The sequence below is a fragment of the Sardina pilchardus genome, chromosome 22 (genome assembly GCF_963854185.1).
Source record: "Sardina pilchardus chromosome 22, fSarPil1.1, whole genome shotgun sequence".
Classification (NCBI taxonomy): domain Eukaryota; kingdom Metazoa; phylum Chordata; class Actinopteri; order Clupeiformes; family Clupeidae; genus Sardina; species Sardina pilchardus.
The window spans coordinates 9,236,588-9,263,886 of record NC_085015.1 but is presented as its reverse complement, the minus strand read 5'-3'; the positions used below and the strand labels follow the sequence as shown (position 1 = coordinate 9,263,886).

Here is a 27,299-nt window from a genome sequence, read left to right as displayed (position 1 = left end):
TCAAGGGGTTATTGTAAGTGTAACACACGCTATCATGCACTACTATGGCAAGCCATTTTATCATTATAATGTTAATTCCAGATAATCAAATTTGGTGTTTCAATGTTAAAAGGGCTTGCCATAGCACTACCGTATGTACAGTATGTGCATCTCAGAGGCTGTGCTGCATGCTTTACTGTAGGTGCGTGTGTTCTGGTCCTGCAGGGCTGCTGGGCTGCAATCGTTTCCGTGGGTCAGCGCTGAACTACAGCGCCCTGCTCCTGGAGGAGGAGGCCGGGGTGCTGTACGCCGGAGCCAGAGAGGCCATCTACGCCCTGGACATCGCCAACATCTCCGCCCCCCGGGCCAACCACTCGGTGAGTACAGTACACAGCCGCGGTAGACGCCAGGCTCGGATTATTTTGGGATGTGTTATATTATTAGTTTGGAAAATACTGCCTTGAGAGAAAAGTCAGAAAATATTGTCTGTTTGACATCCATGTACTGTAGCTTATAACATGAACAGGTATTCCTCCATTTACTGTGTAAAACCCTGTTGTCCTCCAACCTCTTCCCCATGAACCACACGCTTTGACGTGCATATTTTCTGCGCGTTTAATTAATTTTGATTACCGATCACTCCGTATATGATTTATGTGTTTGTTTAAGCGTTAAGCCGATGTGACCTTTTGTTTTATAGATCAAGTGGCCTGCAACGGCTGAGCAGAAGAGGCAGTGCCAGAACAAAGGCCGAGACAATCAGGTGAGGGGATGACACCTGTCCACCCTCCGACCCCCTTGTCACCAGGGAGACTCTCAGGGAGACTCAAAGGGAAAAAAACTTGAGTACAAACATGTCAGACGGGGGGAAAACTGAAGACGCCTACGTGATGTTCGTCTTCCTCTGTGTGTCTCTCTCCTCCTCACCACTGTGTTTTCCTTTGGACTGTGTTGTTGTAACGTAGGTGCCTGATGGCTGTTGCTGCAGCTCCTGTTTATATACACCTTGTGTTCCCATCCGTGGAGGCATAACAGCACCTCGCAAATTGTCAGTGGCCGACTGTGAGGGTTTTCTCCTGGTATTTATAGCCTGGCTTTAGGCCTCACTTTTTTTTTTTAACGTCCTGTAAGAACCCCAAGGTAATCGCGATGAAAAATGGTCCCTCTTCCCGTTTTAGAAACAAGAGTGTAGCTGTCTGGCTGGCAGCCCTGGCTTAATAAACCTGTAACTCTTTAGGGCCTGTTCCGTTGAGGTCACTTCACGTCTGTCTCGATCTCCTCTTCTTGTCCTACAGACGGAGTGCTACAATCACGTCCGCTTCCTGCAGAGGCTAAACGAGACTCACCTGTACACCTGTGGCACGCATGCCTTCAGGCCACTTTGCGCATACCTTGTAAGAGCTTTAATTATAATGTTTAAGAGCTTTAAATATGATAAGTATTACCTTAGCTTTAGATTTGCATTGACTGTTGTTATTATGTACACTCCAGCACACACGCCTATGTTGTAAGACGTTTGATTGAGATGAAGTATCACCTTACCTTTAGATTTACATTGATTGTTGTAATTAAATATACCTTAATTGCAGATATTATGTATATTATATTTTTATCTTCACATACTCCTTTTGAATGCACACAGAAGACTTTTAGAGCCCAGAATGTCAAGTCAAGTGTAATGCACCTGCTTCCACAGCCCTGGTCTCAAGAGTCAGGGCAGCCATTAGGATCATCTCGTCTACTTACCCTTGTCCTTTTCATCTGTCTCTCTCTCTCCGTGCACTGTCCTCTGATAGGATGTGGAGCAGTTCCGCCTCTCGCGCACGGAGGATGGCCGAGACAGGTGTCCCTATGACCCAGCGAAAGGCTACACAGGCCTCCTCGTGGGTAAGCGGTACCAGTCCAAGCCGTGTCTATGTAATCGGGTGCTGGAGAGACCTATAAAGTCTCTGTGTTGTTATTATGAGTTTCATGTGTTCATTAGAGGAGTCACAGTTTACTCCAGTGGTGATTCATATTAACACTGTTGAAACTGCGATAGGAGAATCAATCCTTACAATTCAAAACCAGGGCATGATTTCATAGATCTGAGCAAGGTTATTCAAGGTCATTCACTCACTCACTCGTATTTCTAAGCTATTTCTTGAGTACCCTGTGATAATGTAATCCAACGCCTCTTGCTCTCTTTCTGCACATGATCAGATGGCGACATGTTCTCCGCCTCTCAGTACGAGTTCCGGAACACACCTGACGTCCGACGCAACTTTCCATTTCCTGTGCTGAGGGCAGAAGAGGCTCCCACCAGATGGCTTATGGGTAGGCAAAGCAAGTGGCAGTGCCAGTCACTCTCTTGTTAAGGCTGTTTGCATTTGCGCTGTGCCTCACATCACATGAGTTGCATTGGTTAAAGTGATACATGTTTGGATAAATGTTATGGAAATGGAAATTGCTTGACGCTTATATCTCCTTAGTCAGATCTGATGTTATGAGGAATGGATTTATTTTCATTGCTAAAGTATCGCTAATGTGCGTGAGTGGGACAAAACTCACATCCACATCTTCTGCCTTCCCTCTGTTCCAGAGGCTGACTTTGTGGACTCAGCCCTGCTGAGAGAGAGCGTCAACAGCTCCATCGGGGACGACGACAAGATCTACTTCTTCTTCACGGAGAAGAACCAGGAGCAGACGGCGTACTCCAGCCAGAGAAGGGTGGCCCGAGTGGCACGAGTGTGCAAGGTGAGGAGAAGCAACTCATTTGTTTATTTTCTATTCTTCTAGATCTAGTGCCATTGGACTTCTTTTAGTCTCTCGTCAGACAAGTTCTCAGCCCTGAAGACAGCTTTTTGAAATACTGAACAAGAAGCACATGCCTCTCCCTGCACACTAAGCCTAAGATTTAGTTTGTTCGTAAACCAATGTTAGCTAATAATATATAGCTATAAACAGCTAATCATAATAATGATAATGACCGCAACAATAATAATGATTAAGACTAAATGCACACTAAGCTATACTGTTTTGAGCAAAGTTCATACAGCCAATCATTTTATGGCTATATTTGTAGCCCAATTTTCTGGCTATATTTATAGCTATATTCAATAATTGTAACCCTCCTGGGCAGTAATTTCCCTAATGTGTTCGTGAAGCTATTTCGTAATGACCTTGGCATTGGCACCACCGCTACTGTACCTCGCCTCTGCCGAAAAAAAAAAAACAGCAGCAAAGTGAACCTGCACCGGTCAGCACTACAGTAAAGTCCAGTCAGTGGGATGGCAGGGCAGGTAGACGACCCTTGTTGCCCGGGAGACATGTGCACATGTCGGGCTCAGGTGTGGGAATACGGGATGACACCGGCGCACACTCTTCCTCTGGAGGTGTGAAGACAGTCTTCCTCCTCTTCCTCCTCTTCCTCCCCCCCCCCCCCCCCCTGTCTGAATTATTGAACCTCAGACTGACCTCCTTCTTGTGCTGGGTTCAGCGGCTTAGTGTTGTGGGGGTGGGGGGATGGGGGTTGGAGGTGGGGGCGTTGGTGGGTACTGATGCCACTGTTGCCAGGCAGAATAGAGCCCACCCCTCATCCCTAGACAGTAGTTTCACTCCCTCTCTCTCTCTCTCTCTCTCTCTCTCTCTCTCTCTCTCTCTCTCCCTCTCTCTCTCTCTCTCTCAGTTCCCCCTTGCTGTTCATCCCTTCTTCCCTCTCTCTCTCTGTCTCCTACTTGGCTTCTTTCCATGCTTCTCTACTCCTCTCTCAGTTTTTCATGGTTCTCTCTTACTTTTCTCTCTCTCCCCTATATGACTAGTTCCCCCCAGTCTCAACACCCTGCTCTCTCCCCCTCATAGTTTTTTTTCTCTCTCTCCATCTATCTTACTATCTTACTTTTCTCCCCATCCTCCTCATCCATCTCATCGCATCTCATCTCATTTCTCTCAGCATCCCTCTCCTGTCCCTGCCAAACCACTCTAGCCAATTCTCCCTAAATCTCTGCACTTCGTTTTTTTTTATCAACACACTCTTGAGTTAATGTTAACCCCCCCCCCCCCCCCCCCCCCCCACCTTGTTGCCTCTCGTCTCTGTCATTTTGGCACCCCTGGTTCATTATTAATATCCATTATTTCACACTCACAGTTTTCCACACCATTAACAATTCAGCTCCTGCAGGATCCAGGTCAAGTCCCTCACTGATCTGTCTATGAGCACAGTGCCGCTCAGCTGGGGATGGGGATGGGGACTGGGTGGAGCCTTTTGAGTGGGGAAAGGTGTGTGTACTGTATGTGTGTGTGTGTGTGTGTGTGTGTGTGTGTCTGTCTGTCTGTCTGTCTGTCTGTCTGTCTGTCTGTCTGTCTGTCTGTCTGTCTCGCTCTGTGTGTGTATGTGTGTCTGTGTATGTGTGTGTGTTTGGTTCTGTGTTTGGGTCTGTGTGTGTGTGTGTGTGTGTGTGTGTGTGTGTGTGTGTGTGTGTGTGTGTGTGTGTGTGTGTGTGTGTGTGTGTGTGTGTGTGTCTGTGTCTGTGTCTGTGTGTCTGTGTCTGTGTCTGTGTCTGTGTCTGTGTCTGTGTCTGTGTCTGTGTCTGTGTCTGTGTCTGTGTCTGTGTGTATGCGTTCGTGCATGCTTGCGCGTGTGTTGTCAGACACTTGTCAGATATGTAGCTTCTGATAGTGGATGTGGGCAGGACTGATGCCAGATCAGTAGTGGTTGAGCTTTAGAACATTCTGCAATCAGGGAGGGGATGTGGGGAGTGGACTGATGTTGAGGTGAGCAAAGCAAGAAAAAGAAGCAGGTGGAGAGTGCGTTTGTGTGTGTGTATGTGTGTGTGTGTGTGTGTGTGTGTGTGTGTGTGTGTGTGTGTGTGTGTGTGTGTGTGTGTGTGTGTGTGTGTGTATTTGTGTGTGTGTGTTTGTGTGTGTGTGTCTGTGTATGTGTGTGCATTCTTTCGTGCATGCTTGCGTGTGTGTTGTCAGACACTTGTCAGATGTGTAGCTGCTGATAATGGATGTGGGCAGGACTGATGCCAGATCAGTAGTGTAGTGGTTGAGCTTCAGAACATTCTGCAATCAAGGATGTTGAGGTGAGCAAAGCAGAAGCCCCGAAAAACAGAAGCAGGTGGAGAGGTTGACCGGACGCGTGGCATAAGAGCACGACGCTCGTCCCCCCTCCAGAGACAGGCGAAGCCACCGAGGCTACGCTATGGACACGGGATTTGCATGTGCCAGAGACGGTTAGAGGGCACCTTGTTAACTTGGGGGCTTCTGCACACGCCACAGGCAAACATGCATAAATATGCATTCACTCTCTCTCACTGTCTGTCTCTCTCTCTCTATCTGTCTCGCTCTCTCTCTCTCTATCTATCTCTCTTTCTCTTTCTGAATCATCATGCACACAGACAGAAACAAACACAGACTGTCGCTCTCTGTCTCCTTCTGTCTGTCTCTAACTTTCTTTCTCTGTCTCTCTGACACTTGTACACAAAAAAGGCAAAAACTGTCTCTCTCTCTCTCTCTCTCTCTCTCTCTCTCTCTTTCTGTGACTCTCTTAGTGTAGTCCTTGGACTCTACTGAGATACAAAGCCATGTGGATCTTCTTGTATGTAACATCCTCTCCAGTGTCCGGACACACACACAGACACACACACACACACACACACACACACACACACACACACTCACACACACACACACACACACACACACACACACACACACACACACACACACACACACACACACACACACACACACACACACACACACACTCATTGCCACTCAGCCAGCGCCAGTCAGACCTGTGTGTTTAGAATGCAGAGCGTTTCTCAGTCATCAGCGACCCCCCCCACACCCCACCCCACCCCACACTCCTCCTCCCCCCTGCCGATGTCCCTCTCAGCCCCCCCAGGGTGTGAAGGCTCCCTGTCCCCCTGTCCCTGGCCTGCTTCATGGGAATGTGAGCTGACAGCCCTGGTACCCACAGCCATCCATGCTGTGCGGTTGCCTCAGGCCCCTTTTTAGTTAGCTGGCCGTGTAGATGCCAGTCTGGGGCACCCTGTCTATTTTTTTCTGTCCCTGCTATTCTTTTCTCCTCTCCCGTGTCTGTCTTCCTGTCCATTTCAGTGGTGCTGTTTCCCTCTTTCTCTTTCTCTTTCTCACCCCTCTTTCTCTTCCTCTTTCTCACCCCTCTTTTCCTGCTTAGCTCTGTTTCTCTGCCTTTTCACCTTTCTGCTTTTTTCTAACTTTGATGTCTGTTGCGCTCTCCCTCTCCCCCTCCACACCCCTCTCTCTCTCCCTCCATCCCCTCCTCTCTCTCTCCACCCCCCCTCTCTCCCTCCATTCCCTCCTCCCTCCCTCTCTCCCTCCACCCCCTCTCTCCCTCTCTCCCTTTCTCCCTCCGCACCCCCCCTCTCTCCCTCTCTCGCTTCTCCCATCTCTGTCCCGCAGGGTCTTGTCTCCCATCCATGCAGAGAGACATCCAGCTCTCTCTCTCTCTCTCTCTCTCTCTCTCTCCCTCTCCCTCTCTCTTTCTCTCTCTCTCTGGAGGTCGGCCACGATGCCCCTCCTCTCTCTCCCTACGTGGCGGCGCCTGCCTGCCTGCCTGCCTGCCCGCTCGCTCGCCCGTTTGCCTGCGGCTGCTTAATTCACGGCAGGGGGGATTAACCTTCAGGAGCCGCCGCCGCCGCCGTTTAATGGGGAGGGATATTTACAGAGTGCGAGAGAATGGGGGGAAAAAGAAGCCCGTAATTGGATTAGCTGGCTCGGGGTCCGCATTAGCTTATCTCCACCGCTGCTGACGTGGCCGAGGCGCTAACGACGAGCCAGGTTTTTTGGGAAACGTCATCGGTGCCTAAATGGGCAGGTAATACCTGCGCGTCAGATCGACATCTTTCAGGCAACGTCAGTCTCCCCTGCCTAAAGTCAGCCTTCCTTAGGGGCGTGCATATTATAACATATGGTGTACGCTGAATGTATTTTCAACTAGAAACGTACTCAGAGAGTGCAAACCTCCGCCAAGGCGAAAACATAACCGCCTCCTGGATCCAGACGGTGATACAGATCACTCCCACTTCCTTTGGTCATTTCAGACCTTCCCTGAACGTTTCATCAAAATCAAAATCCATAACTTTTTGAGTTATCCTGTGAACAAACAAACAAACAAACAAACAAACAAACAGACAGACAGACAGACAAACCCCGATGAAAACATAGCCTCCTTGCCGGAGGTAATGAAGATGAAAGGTCTGTGAGAGGCATAATCCTCAGTGTAATAGTTTGTGTTGTGTAGTTTGCATAGTTTATCACGGTAAGGGGGGAACGCAGGTTTGATAAAACAGAGAAACTGTAGTTGCTGCTGGAGGTCTGTGTGAGATGAGCAAAGGGATTTGTGACGCCGTGATCCAGATGAGATATTAAAGTGCTATTTTCCCACGCAGCAGTGTGTGTGTGTGTGTGTGTGTTTGTGTGTGTGTGTGTGTGTGTGTGTGTGTGTGTCTGTGTGTGTGTGTGGGTGTCTGGTCTCGGCATGGTAAAAAAAAATATAATTAGGGGGAATCTGCCAAAGTAGGCCCAGCCAGGGCCAGACCAATCACAGTCAGCGCCTTGCTGACAGAATAAGAAAAGCAGTCAATTTATCCCAACTCCTCTCTCGCTCACGCACACACACACAGAAAACTCATAAGATGTCCTTTGTTTATAGTGAGTGTGTGTTTTGGTGCTCGATCATCTGCAGTGCAGATCTCTGTTTTTTTATCCTACATGTGGATGGATGGATTATGCTCTGCAGTAAAGATATAAGCACATACTTTACAAACACACACACACACACACACACACACACTCACTCCTACACAAGCACACTCACGAACACACACAAACACACAGACACACAGACACTCACACACATACACACACACACACACACACACACACACACACACACACACACACACACACACACACACACACACACACACACACACACACAGTGATTCCCATCCTGCACCTCTACCTTTCTCTGCCAATGTTTAAGCACTGTGTAATATGTGCTCTGCAACGTTTGACTACCCTCTCCTATTCCCTCACCTCTCTCCTTCACCTCTCTCTCTCTCTCTCTCTCTCTCTCTCTCTCTCTCTCTCTCTGTGTATTGAAACACTCCTCCCTCACCTCTCTCTCTCTCTCTCTCTGTGTATTGAAGCGCTCCTCCCTCACCTTTTTCTCTCTCTCTATCTCTCTCTCTGTGTGTGTATTGAAGCGCTCCTCCCTCACCTCTCTCTCCCTCTCTCTCTCTCTCTCTCTCTATCTCTCTCTCTGTGTGTGTTGAAGCGCTCCTCCCTCACCTCTCTCTCCCTCTCTCTCTCTCCCTCTCTCTCTCTCTCTCTCTATCTCTCTCTCTGTGTGTGTTGAAGCGCTCCTCCCTCACCTCTCTCTCCCTCTCTCTCTCTCCCTCTCTCTCTCTGCCAGGGGGACATCGGTGGGCAGCGGACCCTGCAGCGGCGCTGGACATCCTTCCTGAAGGCCCGGCTGCTGTGCTCCATCCCGGACTACGAGCTGCAGCTCAACGTGCTACGCAGCGCCGCCCTGCTGGAGGGAGCCCGTGCGCAGGACAGCGTCTTCTACGGCGTCTTTGGACTGGAATGGTGAGAACGCCACCATAGCATTGATTGAAGTACAATAGAGTGTAGATGTCACAGCATACTATATTTATTATGCTGTTGTTAGAGGTAGAAAAGTCCAGCTTCAGAAAGTAAAAGTCCTGCCACATATCTGTGCCAATCATTCACTTAAACCAGCTGATTCTAATTAGCACAAGTCTCTTGATTCTAATTAGCACAACTCTTCAGCTGGGTAGAGCAGCTAATTGACGAGATCACCTGTGTTAAGTGCACAGGCAGAACCAATATATTATTGGATTTTTACTTTCTGAACCTGAGGGGTATTTCACAAAACCTAGATAAGGGATTAAGCCGGGATTTTTTGGTTATCCTGGATGAACTTACCCTTGACTCGGTTTCACAAAAGAGATGCTACATAAGTTGCCATGGGAATTTATTCTCTGAAGCTAGCCTGCTCCCGACCAGGCTAACAGCCAAGATAAGTTAATTCTAATGGTAATTACATTATCTGATTGGTTCAGCTAGCTGTCATTCAAATCAGACCTGCATGCGATTTTTGAAAGAGCTGTACTCCATTTATATACTATTTGCTACTTGCATTTACTCGCAAAACACAACAGAATGTCTGCCCAATACCATTTAGATATCATTTAAATTATGGTGGCCTTATAATTAATTACAAAATCGTTGTTTGCATCTTTTTTTGACTGACGTTTGATGAATAGCCTACTGTAGTAGTTGATTGGAAGTGGAGGGGACATATTTCGAAGGTGTTTTCAACTAATTTGGTTTAAAGACAGAATAAAGATATATATAGTCATACTTTGTGCATCTTTGCGGAGGCAAGCACTTTCTTAATGACGTTGCGTGCCGAGACAAGGAAGCTCTCACACGTGGGTACATACGTAAATTTGCATTCACTTGGTCTGCCACACCTACTCCCGCTATGTAACAGAAATAATCATGATTCCCCATCCAAAAAAAGTAAAACTTTACCTCGTTGTTGTCTATATCAAAAGCGGTTGTTAACGTTGTGTGCAAGATGCTATTTTTGGCGTCTTTTTTATTCCAACCGTGAGTTATTTGGGGGAGAAACGAGAACGCGCACACATCCCGAATAACTTACACCTGGCTTGACATAGACGCTCCTGTTCATCCTGGATTGGCGTTAGTGAAACGAGTTTAGCAAGGATGACTAGAGAACGCTATGTCAAACCTGGCTTTATCGATTATCTTGGATGTCTTAATTCTGCTTTTGTGAAATACCCCTCTGGAGTTTTCTACCTCTGGCTGTAGATAGTTACTGGATATTTGTACTTTAAGTACAGTTTGTTTATGTAGGAATCATTTGTTTACTTGTTCGTATAAAAACTGTGAAGTTAGCATGGCTGTCACCAACTGTATCAGCCCCTGTGATGTAAACAGAGTCATATAGTTCACTGCTTTGTGGAACAGGTTGCTTGACTCTCACCAGGCCAAGCTCAATATTTTAAGATGGAACATTAGTCTGGGGAGTCTGCGCTGTATTTCTACTGCAGAAGGGGCGTGATCAGTGGGCATAGTTCAAATGACCCTCTACGCTTCAACCAATCAGACCAACGATCGGGGTGTGCCATGTGCATAAGCCAGTTTGTGATTGGTCCCCACAAATGTGTAACGGAAACAGGAGCGTTGAATGTGCAGGTTTCCAGTCTGAGCTGCAAGGCAAGATTTCGCAAGATGTCTTGTTTGTTTGTGTTTATAATTATGTTTACATTCATTAGCAGATGTGTCTATGCAGAAAAACATGCATTATATTTTAACCAAGGTCCAAAGAAAACACACCGCAGAAGTAGCTCACCCCTACCTTCAGCATCCCCAGAGAAACTCCACGCAGGGATTCGTTTTTGTTTGGGGCCAGTCTGCGCCCACTTTGTTTGTTTCCAGTATTCGGAGCCTGGGTTGCCTCCTGAGACCGGATTTTTTTACAGTATAATCACGCAATGGGTAGTTAGAGATCCTGAGAAGATGATTGCTGAATGTGACAAAAAAATGTTATGGTCTTGAAATAGCATAAGATCCTTCACTGAACTTTTATGTTAATTCATAAAGTTCAAACTAAGCTCATTGATATTTTGAGTATACAAAGACGCCAACTGTTATTATTAGTGTCTGTAGGATTACTCATCAGACACGTCTAAAGTTATAACTGAAAGCATTGTCCGAGGAAAGGGCATTGGCCCTTGGCTGCTTTGAGGCTCGATTGGAGCTCTCATGAGACTCGAGGCTCCAGGGTGTTGGGAGATTCCCCTCCTCTCCCGTGTGAGAGGCTGCGACAGGGGGAAGAGGTAATCCACAGACATATGACTGTCCTGTGATGAGGAGAGGCTCAGCTTGAGGTTCATCAGTGGGATGGTTACTGACACGAAGCGAGTTTGTTTCTCAAGTAAACGTTCAGTTGGAGATGGATTTTTTTTTTGGTGAAGCAAACAGATGACTTTGGGATCAGTTTATTTTTAGAGAGGATGGTAATGACTATCACAGATTGTGTGAATTGTTCTGAAGATGTGTTTGTGCGTGTGCCTGTGTGTATGTCTGTGTGTATGTGTGTGTGTGTGTGTGTGTGTGTGTGTCTGTGTCTGCGTGTGTGTTTGTGTGTCCTTTTCATATCAGAGGAGGAAATACACAGCAAATAAAAATGTGAGATAGAGAAAGTGAAGAGATAAAGCACAAGCACAAAGAAGAAGAAGAATGGATCTGAGTTGAAAAGTAGCATAATGCCAGACGGCCTGAGGAAGGGAGGAGAATGGAAAGAGACAGGGAGGAAGGAGAGAGAGTGAAAAAGAAAGGGAAAGAAAGAGAGGAGGGAATACTAATATGCAGAGTCATGCTGCATCAGTCATTGGTTTCAGTGACTAAAGATCACGGCGAGAGAGAATGTCTCTGAATGTTCCCCTCGCTGTCTCCCTGTCTGGGTCTCTCTCTCTCTGGCTCTCTAAGGCGTTTTGTGTCTTTCACCGTTGTTCTGCTGGTGGGTCCCTCTCTTTCGCTATTTCTCTCTCCATCCCTCTTTCTCTCTGTCCCCCCACCACCACCTTACACCTTTCTCTCTCCCCCCACCACGTTACACCCCCCTCTCTCTCTCTCTCTCTCTCTCTCTCTCTCTCTCTCTCTCTCTCCCCCCACCACCTTACACCTCTCTTTCTCTCTCTCAATTTCACTCTGCTTCTCTATCTGTGCCTCTCCCTCTCCACATTTCTCTCTCTCTCTGTCTCTCTCTCTCTCTCTCTTAGTTTTATTGCTGGACAGGGCTGGCGCCTCTGTGTGCATAGCCCCAGAAGGGGTGATTCGGTCATTGTATCATTAAGCTAAGCTGCATGAAAAGATAACACCGTTAAATGTTAATTTGCTCCCATTGTCTGCTTTTTTTGTTTGACTATTAGCCGCCCGCTGCGAGCATATTTTTCGCCACAGGAAGACGATGGCGTCCTCATTATCAGCGAGTCCCATGTGACATCGGCACAGTCGCGTCATGTGACAGGCCTCATAGGGCCGCAGTGAGAGTTCTAACAGCGGCGCTACACTGGGCGCCCAACTGTTCCATTCGTGGTGCATAAAAATTGTTCTAGAAGACCGCTCAATTTGTATGTGTGCAGTACTCTCACAGCTGCTGTAGCCAGTTCCATTGATTATGGCGGAAGCTGATTGTTGCAGGATACACTCGGATACACGGGGCGCCTCTCATTTGTCTTTCATACATCCTCCCTTTGTTTCTCTGTCCTCGTCCTCACTGATCTACATAGAAAAACAATGGGATAGTCTATCCAGTGTTAAGTTATAGATCAGTGGGAACGAGCCTGGAGGACCGAGCGTCGAGGATCGAGGAGGGATGTTGAGAGAGGCCCACGGAATGCTCCAGTTGAGCTCCCGGCGTAGCCCCGCTGTACAGTACTGTAAGTGTGTCATGTGCAGTAGAGAGACACCAGAGAGGAAAGAGGGGATTCCACACAAGCCACGAGCTGGTTCTCCAGCAGGCGTTGTTCTAACTGTCTGTCACCATAGAAATACACCAATGAACAACTTGGCAGTTCCATGAACTGTCCTCAAACTTCTTCAACTATTCCATAGATCAATATATTACAGCCTACACTGAGCACTACTTAGACACTCTACTTAGTGCTTATGCTGACAACTGTTCCTTAGAGAATTTGGGCAATTACTCCTGCCCTGCCTTAAACAACCTTGCGTGTTGTCTCATTTTTTAAAGGAAAAATGTGAAGGCGTCAGCTGTATGCCTGTACTCCGTCACTGACATCCAGAAGGCCTTTGATGGACCCTTCATGGAGAACCAGGACTCAAAATGGAGAGAGTTCACAGGGAAGGTTCCAGAACCAAGGCCTGGTTCGGTGAGATTTAAGAATACAGAATGTGTGTTTATAGTTCAGTATGTGTGTGCGTGACTTAAGTGATTGGTGTACGTGCGTGGCTTGGGATGCATGCATGTGTGTGTGGGTGTGTGTTTGTGTGCATGTGCATGCATACATACAGTACATGTGTTTGTGTGTCACAGACAGTGTGTGTGTGTGTGTGTGAGAGAGAGAGAGGGTATATGAATGTTGTCTCTCTCTCTCTTCAGTATCCAGCCGTTTCCTCATTAATTGGTACCAGTGACCCCGTCCTTCCCTTCCCTCTAGTGTATAACCAACCAGCACCGGGCTCTGCTCATTAATTCGTCACGTGACCTCCCCGACAACGTTCTCACCTTCGTGCGCCGCCACCCTCTCATGGCCTCCCCAGTGCTGCCGGTCAGAGGGCGCCCTCTGGTGTTCAAGAAGAGCGTCAACTACAGCAAGATCTCCGTGCTTCCCGTGGCTGCTGCAGACGGGGTTGTTTATAACATGCTCTTCATTTGCACAGGTGAGCTTGGTCTGATTGATTGGTCTTTATGGGGTGTTTATTATTACATAGGAGTAATGCTTTGATTATTATTTTTGTCTGAAATTGTGGCAGTCGCAAGTAGTATCCTGTTTCAGAGCTGATACTTAATTCTTAATAATATCTTTGAAATGTTAGTTTTTTGTTTTAGTTTGTATTATTATTCATTTTATTATTATCATTATTATTATTATTATTATTGCTATTACTGTTTGTTTTTTGTTTATGTAAAGCGCTATATAAATAAACTTGACTTGACTTGACTTAACTAGTATGTGGGGTTAACTTGTGTGTGTGTGTGTGTGTGTGTTCAGATGAGGGCTGGCTCCACAGGGCAGTAGAGGTCGGAGATCACGTCCACATCATCGAGGAGCTCCAGCTGTTCAGTGAGCCGCAGCAGGTCTACAGCATGGTGATCTCTCAAGCGCAGGTAGCAAGAAGTCGCTCCCTACACACTGTCACTGTATTTACTGTTCATCTGCCCATGTCCAAACCAGTGGTTCTCAAAGTGTGGGCCGCACTCCACTAGTGGGGAATAGAGACTTGACAAACGGGGCGCAAAGAACAGGAGGAAATTTGTTTCGTTTTTTTGTGCCTATTTTTAATAATGCTATAGATCATAGATTCAAGTGCAATGAAACGGGAAATGTAAGGTGGAACCAAAATGCAGAAATTGAGCATAAAAAAAAATCTGAATATTGAACAGTTTCAAACTGTCTGGTTCTCTTTTGCTCCCTCCCCTCATCCTTGCCTCTCTCTCCTTCTTTCTGTTTCTCCCTCTCTCTCTCTCTGACAGAGGAGTGTGTACCTGAGCTCTCAGTCTGGCCTGGTGCAGGTGCCTTTAGCCACCTGTCAGAAATACATATCATGTTTCGACTGTGTGTTTGCCCGGGACCCATTCTGTGGTTGGGATGGCACGACATGTGCTGATGTTTCCCTGCACACAGACAGGTACAGAGGTCTCATCTACTGTCATTTCTCTCAAGGAACTCTACATGCAAAAAGATAGCGATGCACACATCCAAAAAGTAAAAGTGCTGGACAAAAAAAAAAACGTAGACTAATGAAACAGAATCAGAATGAAACAGAAACAGAATGTCCGCACACTTGCTCCGGTTTCCCCTGTCTCAAGGAACTCTACTCAACAACTTTTACATACATTGTATGTATGTTATATTTTGCAACTTTGCACTGCTGAAGTTATGCTTTTTGCTCTCTGCAGGTCCAGTCTTGTTCAAGATGTTGAAGTGGGGAATAGGGGTTGTCCCAGCATCTCAGGTGATGGTGAGTAGTGAGTGCACTTGCTAAAGTGGGCAGATGTTCATGTCAACTGTCTGCCCCTACTTTGTAGTCAAGTCAAGTTTATTTATATAGCACATTTCATACACAGAGGTCATTCAATGTGCTTCACATAAACAAAAAAACAAACAGTAATAGCAGATAAACGCATAGATGGGCAAAGAGTAATAGTAATAATAATAATAATACAAATAAAAATAATAATAAAAAGATAGAAAATAGAAAATAAAAAGAGAGCATGTAGTGTGTAGTGTGCCCTTTGGCCCAATTCACACCAAAGATCCGCAATGAAAGACGAAACCGTTGCAGAAATGCAGAGGTGTGAATTAAATGTTGTACAGTATGTCGTTGCAAGCCATCGCAAAGCTTTCACCATGTCTAGTCACAGTTGCAAGGTTTACGAATGTTGCAGCTCATCTCGTCGCGAGTCTTTGGTTTGAACCCTTTAGATGTTATGTACTGCAGTTTGCATTTTGAAGTTAACATGCCATACATACTGTATGGGCTTAGATTAGAACCATTGTTATTGTTTACATGTTACTGTGTTTACTTAATCAGATGTTCTTAAGCACACTTGAGCTGCATTTTAGTTCTCTAGTTACACTTAAGTACACTCAAACATCTGTGGAAGTTGTACCAATTATTTCCACTATTTCCACTTATCAGTAGCAAGCTGCCTCTGTTCTCTACAGTTTTATTTTAATTACTTCCTGTTTCATGTGTTTCATCTAAAGACTCTACTCAGATTTGTTTTTATTTTTGATTCAGCAGATCCATTAGTCTTATTCAGTTGTGAAATAAATGTTCATTGATGTAGCTAAATTAGTTTCAGTGTAGCATACTAAACACCATTATACATTCTCAGTTGCATTCCGTGTACTGTATGAATGAATGAATGAATGAATGAATAATTAAGTAGATTCCTATGAGTATTGAGGCCATTGACTATCAGTTAAATGTGAATGTAATTGTGCCAGTACTTTTTAAAATACTTACAGTTCTGTGTCATTCCCCTGTGTGGTTTTCCAGGTTCAACAGTGCACCGTGCCCGATCCGTGATGGCGGGGGACGACGTGCTCCTTCAGTGTGAACTCCTCTCCAACCTGGCAACCCCGCTGTGGACGCTGAATGGCCTGGACCTGCCGAGCCCCGGGCTGGGCTCCAGCTACCGCGTCGGAACCGACGGCCTGCTCCTCATCGCCGCCCGACCCAAACAGAGCGGCTCGTACCGCTGCTTCTCCCAGGAGAACGGCGTCCGGGTGCCGGTGCGCCGGTACACCGTCCGGATCCAGGCCCCGGTTCTGCCCTCGCCGGGCCCGGGGGATTCGACGGAACCGCCCTCGGAGTTCCTCGATTCCCTTCCGACTCCGTCCGTCGGGCCCTCGGAGCAGCCCGTGTCCTCCCCGCCGGCGCCGCTCCCCCCCGGGCCGGAGTCGCAGGCCTACAGGCACATGGAGGCGCTGTACGTGTCCCTGGTGGCGGTGCTGGGCGGCCTGTGCCTGGTGCTGACCGTGGTGCTGCTCTACGTCAGCTTCTGCGCCCGGGGGAGGGCGCCGAGCCCCGACAGGAAGTACTCGTCGCAGCAGCAGGGCGGCGTGATGGCGGCGGCGGCGGCGGCGGCCACCGAGCGCAAGCGGAGCTCCCACCTGGAGCTGAAGACCATCTCCAGCCACTGCAACGGGCGGGTGTCGCGGCGGGGGACGGCCGCGGGAGGCGAGGACGGCAGCCTGCTGCAGATCGTGCCCGGCGACGGCCAGCTGGGTTCGCCCGGCGGCGGCGGCAACAACAGCGACCGGACGCCGCCCCCGGCCCCGCCGCTCCCCATGCCGCCGCCGCTGCCCGCGTCGGACTTCGCCAACGGGCTCTCGGCCACGCTGCCCAGCGTGCTGCGCAAGATGAACGGGAACAACTACGTGCTGCTGGGGCAGGCGGAGGGCGAGAGCACCTCGCCCCTCTACCACTCCTTCACCGAGGAGCTCAACCGCATCCTGGAGAAGCGGAAACACACTCAGCTCGACGACGTGCAGACGGATGAGAGCTCCGTGTAGCCCCCTCCACCCCCCCTCCGCCCCGCTCCTAACCCCTCTCCCACCTCCACCCTACCCCACCCAACTCCACCCTTACCCCTCGTCAGTTTGTGGTGGTCGTGGGTGGACCCGCTGTGCAATAAGATCCTTGTTTTGTTTCTGTGAAAACCCCCTCAGTGTAACAACGGAGTAAAACTATTGAAATAATGTACCTCTGTTTATTGCTCACGCAAGCTGAACTCAACTGAACTGAGCTGAACTGAACTGAACTGAACTGGCCTGAACTGAGCTGGCATTACGTTTCAATCACATATCGGATTAACCCCCCGTAAAGGTAGACAATTTGTTCATGACGTTATATTTATTTAATGTAATTTACCTGATCTCTGGGGAAGAATATTAGCAGTTCCTCAAAACGGCTAAGGCATTTATGTATGATAGTGGAAGAGGAAAATGGCCATAAGCGTTGAAGCCTAAGATTCTGTCTGTGACATTGGATCATTGGTTTGACTTGAGAGGTCAAAGATAGGCACTGGACTCGTATGGACTGAAAAACACTTTGTTTGATCCTTTGTGGAATTGTCTTTTGTACAGTATAATACATTCAAAAGTAACCAAGTGTGCAAATGCAGCCAACAGTAGCAACTTAATGACACTATGGTAACATTACAGCAGGTAAACACAGTGTAAACTACTCCTGTACAGACATCTAGGTGTTTGACAGGGGTGCTCAGATGAAGAAAACCACAGTATTAAAGCCCAGGTTTGGCCCTCTACATATACAACTAGACTAAGATGTCTCTTTGAGTTGACTCTGGCTAAGTACATCCAGAAAGGGAGAACAGCAGGGGAAATGGGACCCCCTGATGAAGAGGAATCATCTCAGATTTGCACCTGAAGGTAAGAAGAACCAGCCACATTTTTGCCAGGAGACTTTGTCCTCTTACTGAACTCAGTGTGTTCCGTATTACAAATACCAGCCATTTAATCCATTTTAAGTACTGATTATTTTAATGTAGAATTTTAGTTATTGCACTTCATTGATTTCAATAGAGGACACAGAATACCTTTACAGCAAGCGATAGTATGTGCATGGACCAAGAGAAGTGTGAACACTCTAGGTGAAAATGATTGGTCTAGAATAGAAAAGTCTATTCTAATCCATAATGCTATTACCAATGCACCTATCTAATCACGGGATAAGCACGCCTGGCAGGGGCCTGTGGACTAAATTATACGACGTTACACTGTACACTGCTTGTGGAGGAGAGGCACATTAACAATGGACAGCTCTAACCTCCCCAGAGGCGACACAATGAAGAACGCAATAAAGAGACCCAGACCCTGCACAATGCTGTGGGAGAATCATAAAACACACACACACACATACACACACACACACACACGCACACGCACACAAACAGACAAACAAACACGCGCGCACACACACACATTTTCAGGTTCAAATATTTATTTACACAACCCCATTTTTTCAAAAAAGTTGAGAAGCTCTGTAAAATGTAAAACAAGAAAGAATGTGATTGTCTGCAAATAAAAAGGACATAGACAGCACATCATATGTTGAAAGTGACTAATTTGACGAGTTCATGAAAAACTCATATTGGGAATTTATGCCAACAACACATCTCAAAAAAAGTTGGGACAGGGCAATAACAAGCTGGGAAAGTTGTGCAGTGCTAAAGAAAACAAGGAGGAACATTTCACAACGAATTAGCTTTATTGACGCCATGATTCTCTGAAGTAAAAATGCAGAGGTAGTCATATTTGGGGACAAATAATGCAACAATATAAGACTAATGATCCACAATCTGATATTGCAAAGAGTTTGGGGATTTGATTGATTGATTGATTGATTGATTGATTGGTTGATTTCTGGATTAAGACAAAAAAAGACAAATCCAAAGGATGACATGCTAAAGTAAGGTACTTATTTCCAGCATGGTCCATCATACCTATAGTGCATGATGGCATAAAAATACTGTGATCGATGGGGATCTCTGCAGACCTACAGTACACAGAAATCGTTGTACCGCCTCAGGTTAAAATAAGAGGTGATGCGGTGATCTACATGCCACTGTTTTTGAGACGTGTTGCTGACATCAAATTAAAAAATGAGCATACAGTATATTCTCCAAACAAAAATGTCTGTTTCAACAATAGATACTGTATAAATCCACTATCCACAATTAAATATAAGATTTATAGTATTGGCAAACCATAGTATTTCAGCCTTATACATTTTACATAGCATCCCAAACGTTTTTGGAAACGGGGTTGTACTATCAGGAAGGGAGAGGACAAGGAGGAAAGGTGAGAAGGTACAAAGCCATGAGGTGAGGATCCAACACACTCATCAACCTTTGGAACCTGGAAAAACCTGCTACATACCTGCTATAAAATCAAGATTCATCTTATCTCTTTACTCTTGTGTACTGAATAGTATAAAGTAAAATCATTTCCCTGACATACAGCTCTCCATGTTGACACTGACAGTCATTCAAATTTGCAGTGTTCTTTTAATTTTGAATATGACTGTCAACTCATTCGAATGTCACTCAGTAACCGCAGTATGACATCAGAAAAAAGTGTCTTCATTTTTTCCAGAGCTGCATACTGAATGCAATGTTGAGGAGCATAGTTTTGTATTATAGAAATACAGGAGCATTATATGTTGTGTTCTTTCACATGTATTTTTATGTTTTGCTTCCCACATCAGATAAGTCACGAGTCACGACAGGTGCATATTACCAAACACATTAGTAGTGGAGGAATCATAAAGGAATTACTTGTGATCATGGTATGACAAGTGTAATCAAGGTAGATTTTCACACTAGAAACATAGAAAACTGCATTTCAAAATTACTATCTTACGATATAATACAAACAGTGCCTACTGTGCACAATTGTACAGTTCAGAGAGACATACAAATGACATTGGAAATAGTTTTTTAAAAAAAACTTAAAACATCTATTCCTTTATCTATCCTAATGGCAGCTTATACTGTACATTGTTGTTTTAACATCACCACAAGCCCGCTGAAAAAGAGCCATAATGTACGCATGACTGTTGGATCAGTAACTACACTGGTGTAAAGACACCTATCAATAGAGTTGTGCTTTGAACATCAATAACAGTCAAGTACATTTGAAGTTATTTTAAGGAATTTCGGACATGATCACTCTGAACCAGGCCCTGTCCGACAAGAGTTTTTGCTAAACTACAAGGCTATCTCATCCCTATGGCGATACTTGAGATGCGCATCATCACATGACCTCTCTGGCTCAGGCCGTGAAGTCTTGAGTCACCATGTTGAAGTTGTTGCCCTCAGTCTGTGTCCGACACCTGCTGACCGCCTTTCTGATTTCGTTTTGTACCTGCACAGTGAAGCAGTGATCCTCGTATCACAAGAAGACAAAGAAAAAGCCGCCACAATGGGCGCACTGATCTGATACAGAATGCACAAGGAAATAACACTGATTACCTCAGCATTCAGGAAGCAGTACAACAGTGCCACAATGAAGCCCTGTTAAGAAATATGTACAAAGTAGTCAAGTTGTTATATCGTGAATGCAAGCTTTCTTGTCTAGGGCATTGTTTCTCAAAGTTTTTCAGGCCAAGGAGGACCACTTAACCAATAACAAAAAAGTCTCACATGCATGACTAACTATGGATTAGCAGAAGAAATAACACCTTGGGTGCCTCTCATTCGTCTTTTTATCTATCCTCCCTTCCTTCCTCGGTCCTCGTTCCCACTGATCTAGATAAAAGAATGATGGGGCGGCGACAATGGGATAGTCTATCCAGTGTCCTTTATAGATCAGTGGGGACGAGCTGGAGGACCGAGGAAGAAAGGAAGTGGGGATAGATAAAAAGACGAATGAGAGGCACCCCGTGACATCTTACCTGGAAAGAGCCAAGAACAAGTTCAAAGAGAAGCCGAGCCTTAATCCCTACATGCTCGGGAAAGAGGGCGAACACGATGTAGTGCACGCCAAACAGCGGGATCAGCAGCAGCGTCGATTTCGCTAGTCGCCTGCAGGGGGCAGATAACCGTCACCGATTAGAAAGGACACAGAGGATGAGAGGGTACAGAGAGGCTGCCATTCACCTGCCATTCACCTCTGTTGTCATCTGATCGTCTTAAGACACACTGAAAAAATGTACTATCCTCAATCCTGTTTGTCTGAGAGCCCCTGTTCATAGACATAAGGACTGCACTGTGATCATATAAACGTAGCCAGTCTGTTTTTGTCTGTATATTAAAATTACACTGAAGGAATGGTATCTTCAGTTGATGTGTAATATTTAAGTCCTGTAGCTCAAGTTTAAATTGTGGTCGTATTCATTTTGTGAGCACTTGATGTTCAAAAGGAACATATATTTTGTGTCTTTTCGAAACCAGATTTTGGTTGCATGCTGCTGACTGACTGAAGGTCTCACCTGCACATCGGCTTGTCTCCCCCAGAAGAGTCAGATGCCTTGGTCTTCATCACTATGATCCGACTGATGTTCACAAACACCATGAAGTTCACCTGAGGAGCCACAAGGAAATTAACCAAAGGACAAAAAAAAAAAAAAAAACTTTTTCTTATGACTCCTGTTTTTGTTTGGTCACCGAGACATTTTTGCCACGAAGACAATTTGATTATGCTTACAAACACAGATATCAGGATGGGTGTTTTAATGATCCACCAGAGGGCGCTATCCAAATCATCCCAGCACCTGAGTGGTTTCAGACAAACAGCACAAGGAAGATACTTTGGTCAGTCATTTAGTGCGTGAAGAGAAGAGAAGTGTGATAGAGATGTATGACTAAATACTGTATGTCTCACCCCAAATTGTCATACTGACTTTTAAGCAAGGTCCAAATCAGAATTGTTACTGAGGGCGTTCCTGCAAGTTTGGCAACACAAACATACATTTGAAGCATTACAGCTCAAAGTACTGTATGTATAGTTCATATTTCTTAGCAAATTATTTTGTCAGACACAATGGACTGCATAAGAAGACGTTTTCAGATCTTACCCCATCCTATGAAGGTATACCACCAGAAGAATGTTCTCTTGTTGGCAAAAGAGAAGATCAGAAGGGTCTGTAGAAACAAGCCTTCCACAAGCAGCCAGAAGAAGTTGGCCAGGACACAGTACTGGAAGAACGTCACCGCCGCCTTGCAACCTACCTGGGTGGGGAAGACATAATGCACCAATGCACCATTTTCAATATCCACTGCCTTTCCTACAGTGTTAGATTCCAGTATATGTAATGGATAATGTATAGAACACCGGTCATTGTCGGGAAATAGGTACTGTAGCAGGTAGCCCTGAAGGGACCAATTTCCTGGCAATGACCAGGCATTCTACACATTATTCCATTATTCCAGTTTATTACACGGTTACACACTGGAGCATTAATCGGTTGTGGGTGCTTGGACATATCGTCATTTCTCCTGAACATGGAGCAGACAGAGGGATATACGAGTACACTGACAAAGTGCTTTATGGATGCAAATATTTACGAGCAATCCCTGAGAAATATTCTTAAAGGTCCTCAAGTGATGTTGTGATGTGATGTGACAACAAAAAAGATCAGAGTTTCAGGTTACCGTGGAGACAGTACAGTGGTCCAGTGTCTTGTCCTCAAACAGAACGGCGTCCTTCACAAACACAGCGACTCCACGCAGGATGAACGTGGAGAACAGGTTCAAGTGGATGTAGGTGCGCGTGCATAGGAGTCTCCTGTTAAAGCAACAACATGACATTTTCTTTGGGGTTCTGGGGTTATTATATAGTAATATCATACAACGGGCCAATATATTTCATATGGAAATAGCCCAAAAACTCTCCGAAGTACAGCGGATGAGGCGTCTAGCATAAGGTCAAAAACAAACTTTATTTGAAATTTGCTTGTATATCCCATAGTTCATAACTTCAAAAACACTGAGCCCATCTGTGTCCAGTGGAAGTGCCTTTAGTTAGAATCCATGATTATCACCTGAAGCTGAGGAAGACGAACACGGCCACACACAGCGAGCCCAAAGATACTCCGTATCCAACAGAGTACATCAGCTTAACTAGGGCAAAGTACTCCTGCTGTGGGGCAGAACGGGATAAAAGAGATCAAATGGGATAACATTCTTCACATGGCATACTGTAGCTTGAGGTAAAGTATGGTCAGAGAGGGTTAAAGCGGATAGTAAATGAAGGATCTTTGTTATTAGGCTACATTAGAGGGGACGCATGGGCGTTGGCTGAAAGGACATTGTAAAATCGATAGGCCTAGGTATACGAGTATTAGGGCCGCACATGATAGTAATGAAGGATCTTTGGTATGGTAGGCCTATGGTATGGTATGGCCACCACATATCTCCATGACATGCTATTAAATTGGCTAAACTGTGGTTGTAGTGGGATCTGTAGAGTTCAGTTTAACAGAAGTCAAAATGTGTGACGTCCTTTGTGGTTGTGGCTGGTGGTGTTTAGGGAGGTTCCCCTTTCAGTGTAAAAAAAAAGCTGTTGGTGTTGTTGTTGCTGTTGATTTTAGATTATGAGTGCCACTCATTCCTCCCTGATACCTGGTCTGCTGTGTCGTCCTCTTCGATGCTGCTCTCGTCTTGAAAGCAGGCTCTGTAATAGGACAAGCTTGGTCTGCTCCAGCCCTGACTGGTGCAGTTCCTCCAGATGAGAACTAGCCATGGAGCAGAAACATGGTAGCCATTTTCACAAGCAAAACCGATTCATATAGGACAAAATGACCTCAACTGAGTCACTTAATGATAATTGAAATGAAATTCCATTTTTATGTCTTGGCAAAAGTTAGACATTTTAACACAGAAAACGTCAGCACAGAGATAAACTTTTTTTCACAACACCCTGCTGGCATGGAATATGCACGTCCGGTTCGAAAATGGATGTGGAAATGAATTCTAATTGTGTCACTCTGATATAGGAAGTGACTGATTGCGCCTGCAGGGATTCTCTCCGACTTCTGGCTGAGAGGGACATTGCAGGTGGAGATGAGCTTGTTTGATTGGCGCGTCGGTTTTTTACCGTGTGGGAGGCTGTGGTGCTGCAGAGGAAGGGGGCAGGAGACGGACACGGTCTCCCCAACAAGAGCCCACGGCCAGCAGCTAACGCCGTCCCACTCCACTGCACAGCCTGGACATGCATAAGAATAAGGACACATACACACGCACGCACACACACACCACACACATACACACACAAACACGCACATACACACTCACACACACAAGCCCACAGAGAGAGAAAGAGAGAGCGAGTCATACAATTGTGCGCGTGTGAAAGAGAGAGATTCAATATTTGCACCCCAGTGAAGCTGAATTTTCCTATTAAAAAAAATAGAATTTATGTTTTTCTTTTGGACTAGAATCCAATCATATTTCTTATAACTGATATCATACAAAAAAAATAAGCAGGCCTGTTTTTCGCAATAGTTGCACTGTAGTTACAGCACACACATAGTTATATACTGTATTTTTATAAAACCAATTACTTTTAATGGTAAAGTAGGTCTTATAGCTGATATCATATAAAAAATTAAGTAGGCTTGTTTTTCGCAATAGTTGCACTGTAGTCGCAGCACACACATAGTTATTTTTTTTTAAAAAAAAACAATTACCTTTAATGTGCTTTGGTTCTTCTCAATGCCACTAATGCATAATTGATTTGAATACATACTGTAAGCCCATAGAATGCATATTAAATATTTACATAGAGAGTGACAGAGTGTATGTGATCAGATCATCAATATTCTGTGCTCGCACAACTGAAAGCAAAAATGAAAAGGTGTGCGACGTTTTGTGTTTGCGTTTACAGTAAATGTCATGTGCAATTTCCATCGGAGGCTGTTACTTTCCCCACTCGTCAGACCATGTGAGAGTTACATGATTCGAACACACTTTTGCAATTTAGAGAAACAAGAAGTGTGTAATGGAATGAAATGTGTCAAATTTGCGCTCTGCACTGAAAGATGTCCTATGGGGAAAGAGGTCGGAGTAATTTTTGTGAAAATGCAGGTCTTTGTGAATCCCTTTGTCTTAATGAAGCCACACAAAACAATATTGACATACTTTTGAATAAGAAACATTATAATATGAAAGGCATGACAGCCATTTAGAAACATGAGGCTGTCACCGAAGTTACCTGCAGTCCTATTGGATGAGGAAGGATTCTGTGCTCTGTGTTTATTCATCTCTAGCCTGCACTTGTTCTCTTGTTTCTGCAGGTGATGAATGATCGAACACTCTGCATGTGTGCTGCTCACCTGTAAAGATGACACATGCACAGACACCTTTCAACACACAAATACATGCATACCTGAATTCAAGGTACACAATTCCATTCTTAAACAGAAAAATGTAAAACAAACAAAAAAAATATATTTAAAAACCTTAAAAATGAGCAACAACATACTTACCACTCTTATCCATCCCATAAAAGATGAAAACAGCAGTACACTACAGATGTCCATTGTCCCCATCTTTGGCATACAGAACCACAGTAGCAGTGGCAGAGTTTAATCTAGTCCTCGAAGTTCTCTCCGTGTCTAAACGCAGTGTCGCTCTCTGCCACTGCTTCTCTGTCCCCCACGTTCTCAACGCAGATAAATTAGAGCTGTATCCTAAATGGTACTGCCCACTAGTGCAATCACACTCTAGCTGTCCTACTTAAAACAGGACTCCTTCTTTTACAAATATCGTACCATGACAATGATAAAAAAAAAAAAAAAAACTCAGCATTTATGCTCAGTGCAAGAATGTGATATGCACAGGTACTGAGACAGTATGCACGCACTCTTACAGTGAATTCAAATTACCTATGTGCTTTCACTTGCTCCCACTGCAGAGGCTGTGGCACCTCTCTGGTCGTCCACTCCCTGGAGGTACTAAACGGGTTTCTCTCTTCTCTCTCTCTCTCTCCTTCTCTCTCTCTCTCTCTCTCTCTCTCTCTCTCTCTCTCTCTCTAAACTCAGAAATCAGGCACATTTTTACAGCTTGGCTGAACTCGTGTTACATCTCCAAGATAAAAGCATGACATCACCTGGGAGCTATGCAAATGAACAAATCAGAAAGTGAAGAATGCAGGAGAGAAGGACTAGCAGACAAACAGGAACACTCAAGCATGACTCAAATCCAATGGGGCGAGAAACGAAACAACGGATTTCCATAAAAGAGCACAAGGATTTTTTTTTTGTGCTGTTTGACAACGTATGCTGAAATACAACTACTGTCTCTTTCAGAGAACTACTTTTTGGTTTAGTATTTTCAGGTACAGATGGACCATGACATTCACTCTATCTATTATTGAAATATGTCTCCTCCCTAAGGACCAGTGAAGCAGAAGGTAGCAGATATCGTGAGTGTCCCTTTCCCCCATTTAACAGAACAATCATACAATATTTAATGAGTGGCATCATTCAGGAAGTCTGCAGAGCCTGAGGCAAGAATAGAATAGAATAGAATAAAATACTGTATATACTTTTTTGATCCCGTGAGGGAAATTCGTTTCTCTGCATTTAACCCAATTTAGCAGAATTAGTGAACATACACAGCACACACGCAGTGAGGTGAATCACACACTAACCCAGAGCAGTGAGCTGCCTGCCCAACCAGCGGCGCTCAGGGAGCAGTGAGGGGTTAGCTGCCTTGCTCAAGGGCACTTCAGCCGTGGTGGACTGGTCGGGGATCGAACCGGCAACCCTCCGGTTACAAGCCTCAAGCACATCACGTTGATACGTATTGAGATGGTCTGCAGAGGATTTATCACTCGATTGTAACCATTTCACTAAGGCTAAGATAACACAAGTTTACCTTTGCATATAAACCACTCAGCAGAAGTCGTCATGGCAGCTCTGGAACAAAACTTTTGCTTCTGTGGCTTTCGTGACACACATAACCTGCACATAAAATCACACAGTCTTTTCTACTTCTGAGAAATGTCAGAGGTCACATACAGTATGAATTGTGTTAGTTGTTTGACATTTCTTCTCTGTTGGCTGTTAATGTTCATATGAGAGACAAAATCAGCATCATTCCCAATTGTCCTATGCTGAACCACAAACCTTCCCTGCATGGATGGTACTGACCACATACTGTACAAGTCTCCAGAACACTGGAAATCACTTAAACCTTAACATGACAAGTACTCATTGTATTCAGTGTATTTATTTATACATTTATATAGGCTACATGCATGGATGACTAAGATTGTTCCAGGTCCAAAAGTAGTCAAAAGACGCTCCATTCATGAAGACACTTCTGAAACGTTTATCACTGGATACACCAATAGTGTTTAGGTCACTTTCTTACTTTGGCTCCATTCTTTACTTGAATCTGAACTCCAATTTTAATCTTATTAATCTGATTTAATTCTTCTGCTATGTCCTGTGACAACTTGGTTGACGATTTTAACCTCTCAGACACACAAATTATGAAACTATGA

At 45.2% G+C, this 27,299-nt stretch overlaps 2 protein-coding genes across 4 annotated transcripts in view; one reads left to right on the top strand and one right to left on the bottom strand.

Moving 5' to 3' along the window:
• Window positions 1–17,884, top strand: part of sema4gb (sema domain, immunoglobulin domain (Ig), transmembrane domain (TM) and short cytoplasmic domain, (semaphorin) 4Gb) — a 33,923-nt gene extending 16,039 nt beyond the window's left edge. For 2 of the 3 annotated variants that reach the window (XM_062526130.1, XM_062526129.1), the window contains exons 3-16: window positions 205–356; window positions 680–742; window positions 945–1,058; window positions 1,275–1,373; window positions 1,776–1,866; window positions 2,182–2,295; window positions 2,561–2,715; window positions 8,426–8,601; window positions 12,824–12,962; window positions 13,251–13,473; window positions 13,806–13,921; window positions 14,288–14,442; window positions 14,714–14,775; window positions 15,820–17,884. In XM_062526130.1, the coding sequence (XP_062382114.1) occupies window positions 205–356; window positions 680–742; window positions 945–1,058; window positions 1,275–1,373; window positions 1,776–1,866; window positions 2,182–2,295; window positions 2,561–2,715; window positions 8,426–8,601; window positions 12,824–12,962; window positions 13,251–13,473; window positions 13,806–13,921; window positions 14,288–14,442; window positions 14,714–14,775; window positions 15,820–16,838 (2,678 nt within the window). In that variant the 3' untranslated portion in view covers window positions 16,839–17,884. The remainder of the gene's footprint in view (window positions 1–204; window positions 357–679; window positions 743–944; window positions 1,059–1,274; window positions 1,374–1,775; window positions 1,867–2,181; window positions 2,296–2,560; window positions 2,716–8,425; window positions 8,602–12,823; window positions 12,963–13,250; window positions 13,474–13,805; window positions 13,922–14,287; window positions 14,443–14,713; window positions 14,776–15,819) is intronic. The other variant, XM_062526131.1, reaches the window with a different exon arrangement.
• Window positions 17,885–19,541: 1,657 nt separating this feature from the next.
• On the bottom strand, window positions 19,542–25,410 carry ghrhr2 (growth hormone releasing hormone receptor 2). The gene is made up of 13 exons (XM_062525609.1): window positions 25,276–25,410; window positions 25,002–25,122; window positions 23,898–23,993; window positions 23,411–23,523; window positions 22,831–22,925; window positions 22,442–22,574; window positions 21,865–22,018; window positions 21,672–21,732; window positions 21,495–21,561; window positions 21,280–21,371; window positions 20,743–20,872; window positions 20,321–20,362; window positions 19,542–20,213 (listed from the first exon to the last, which is right to left on the bottom strand). Exons 1-13 carry the CDS (start codon window positions 25,345–25,347, stop codon window positions 20,121–20,123), a joined length of 1,269 nt encoding a protein of 422 aa, XP_062381593.1. The 5' UTR covers window positions 25,348–25,410; the 3' UTR covers window positions 19,542–20,120.
• Between the last annotated feature and the right edge of the window lie 1,889 nt (window positions 25,411–27,299).

Excerpts from the sequence above, each read along its gene's own strand:
- ghrhr2 (XM_062525609.1), bottom strand. The coding sequence starts at position 25,347 with ATGCCAAAGATGGGGACAATGGACATCTGTAGTGTACTGCTGTTTTCA. Across the intron at positions 22,575-22,830 it reads TTCGTCTTCCTCAGCTTCAG|GAGACTCCTATGCACGCGCA; the intron begins GTGATAATCATG and ends TTGCTTTAACAG. Across the intron at positions 22,019-22,441 it reads ACCACTGTACTGTCTCCACG|GTAGGTTGCAAGGCGGCGGT; the intron begins GTAACCTGAAAC and ends TTCCCCACCCAG.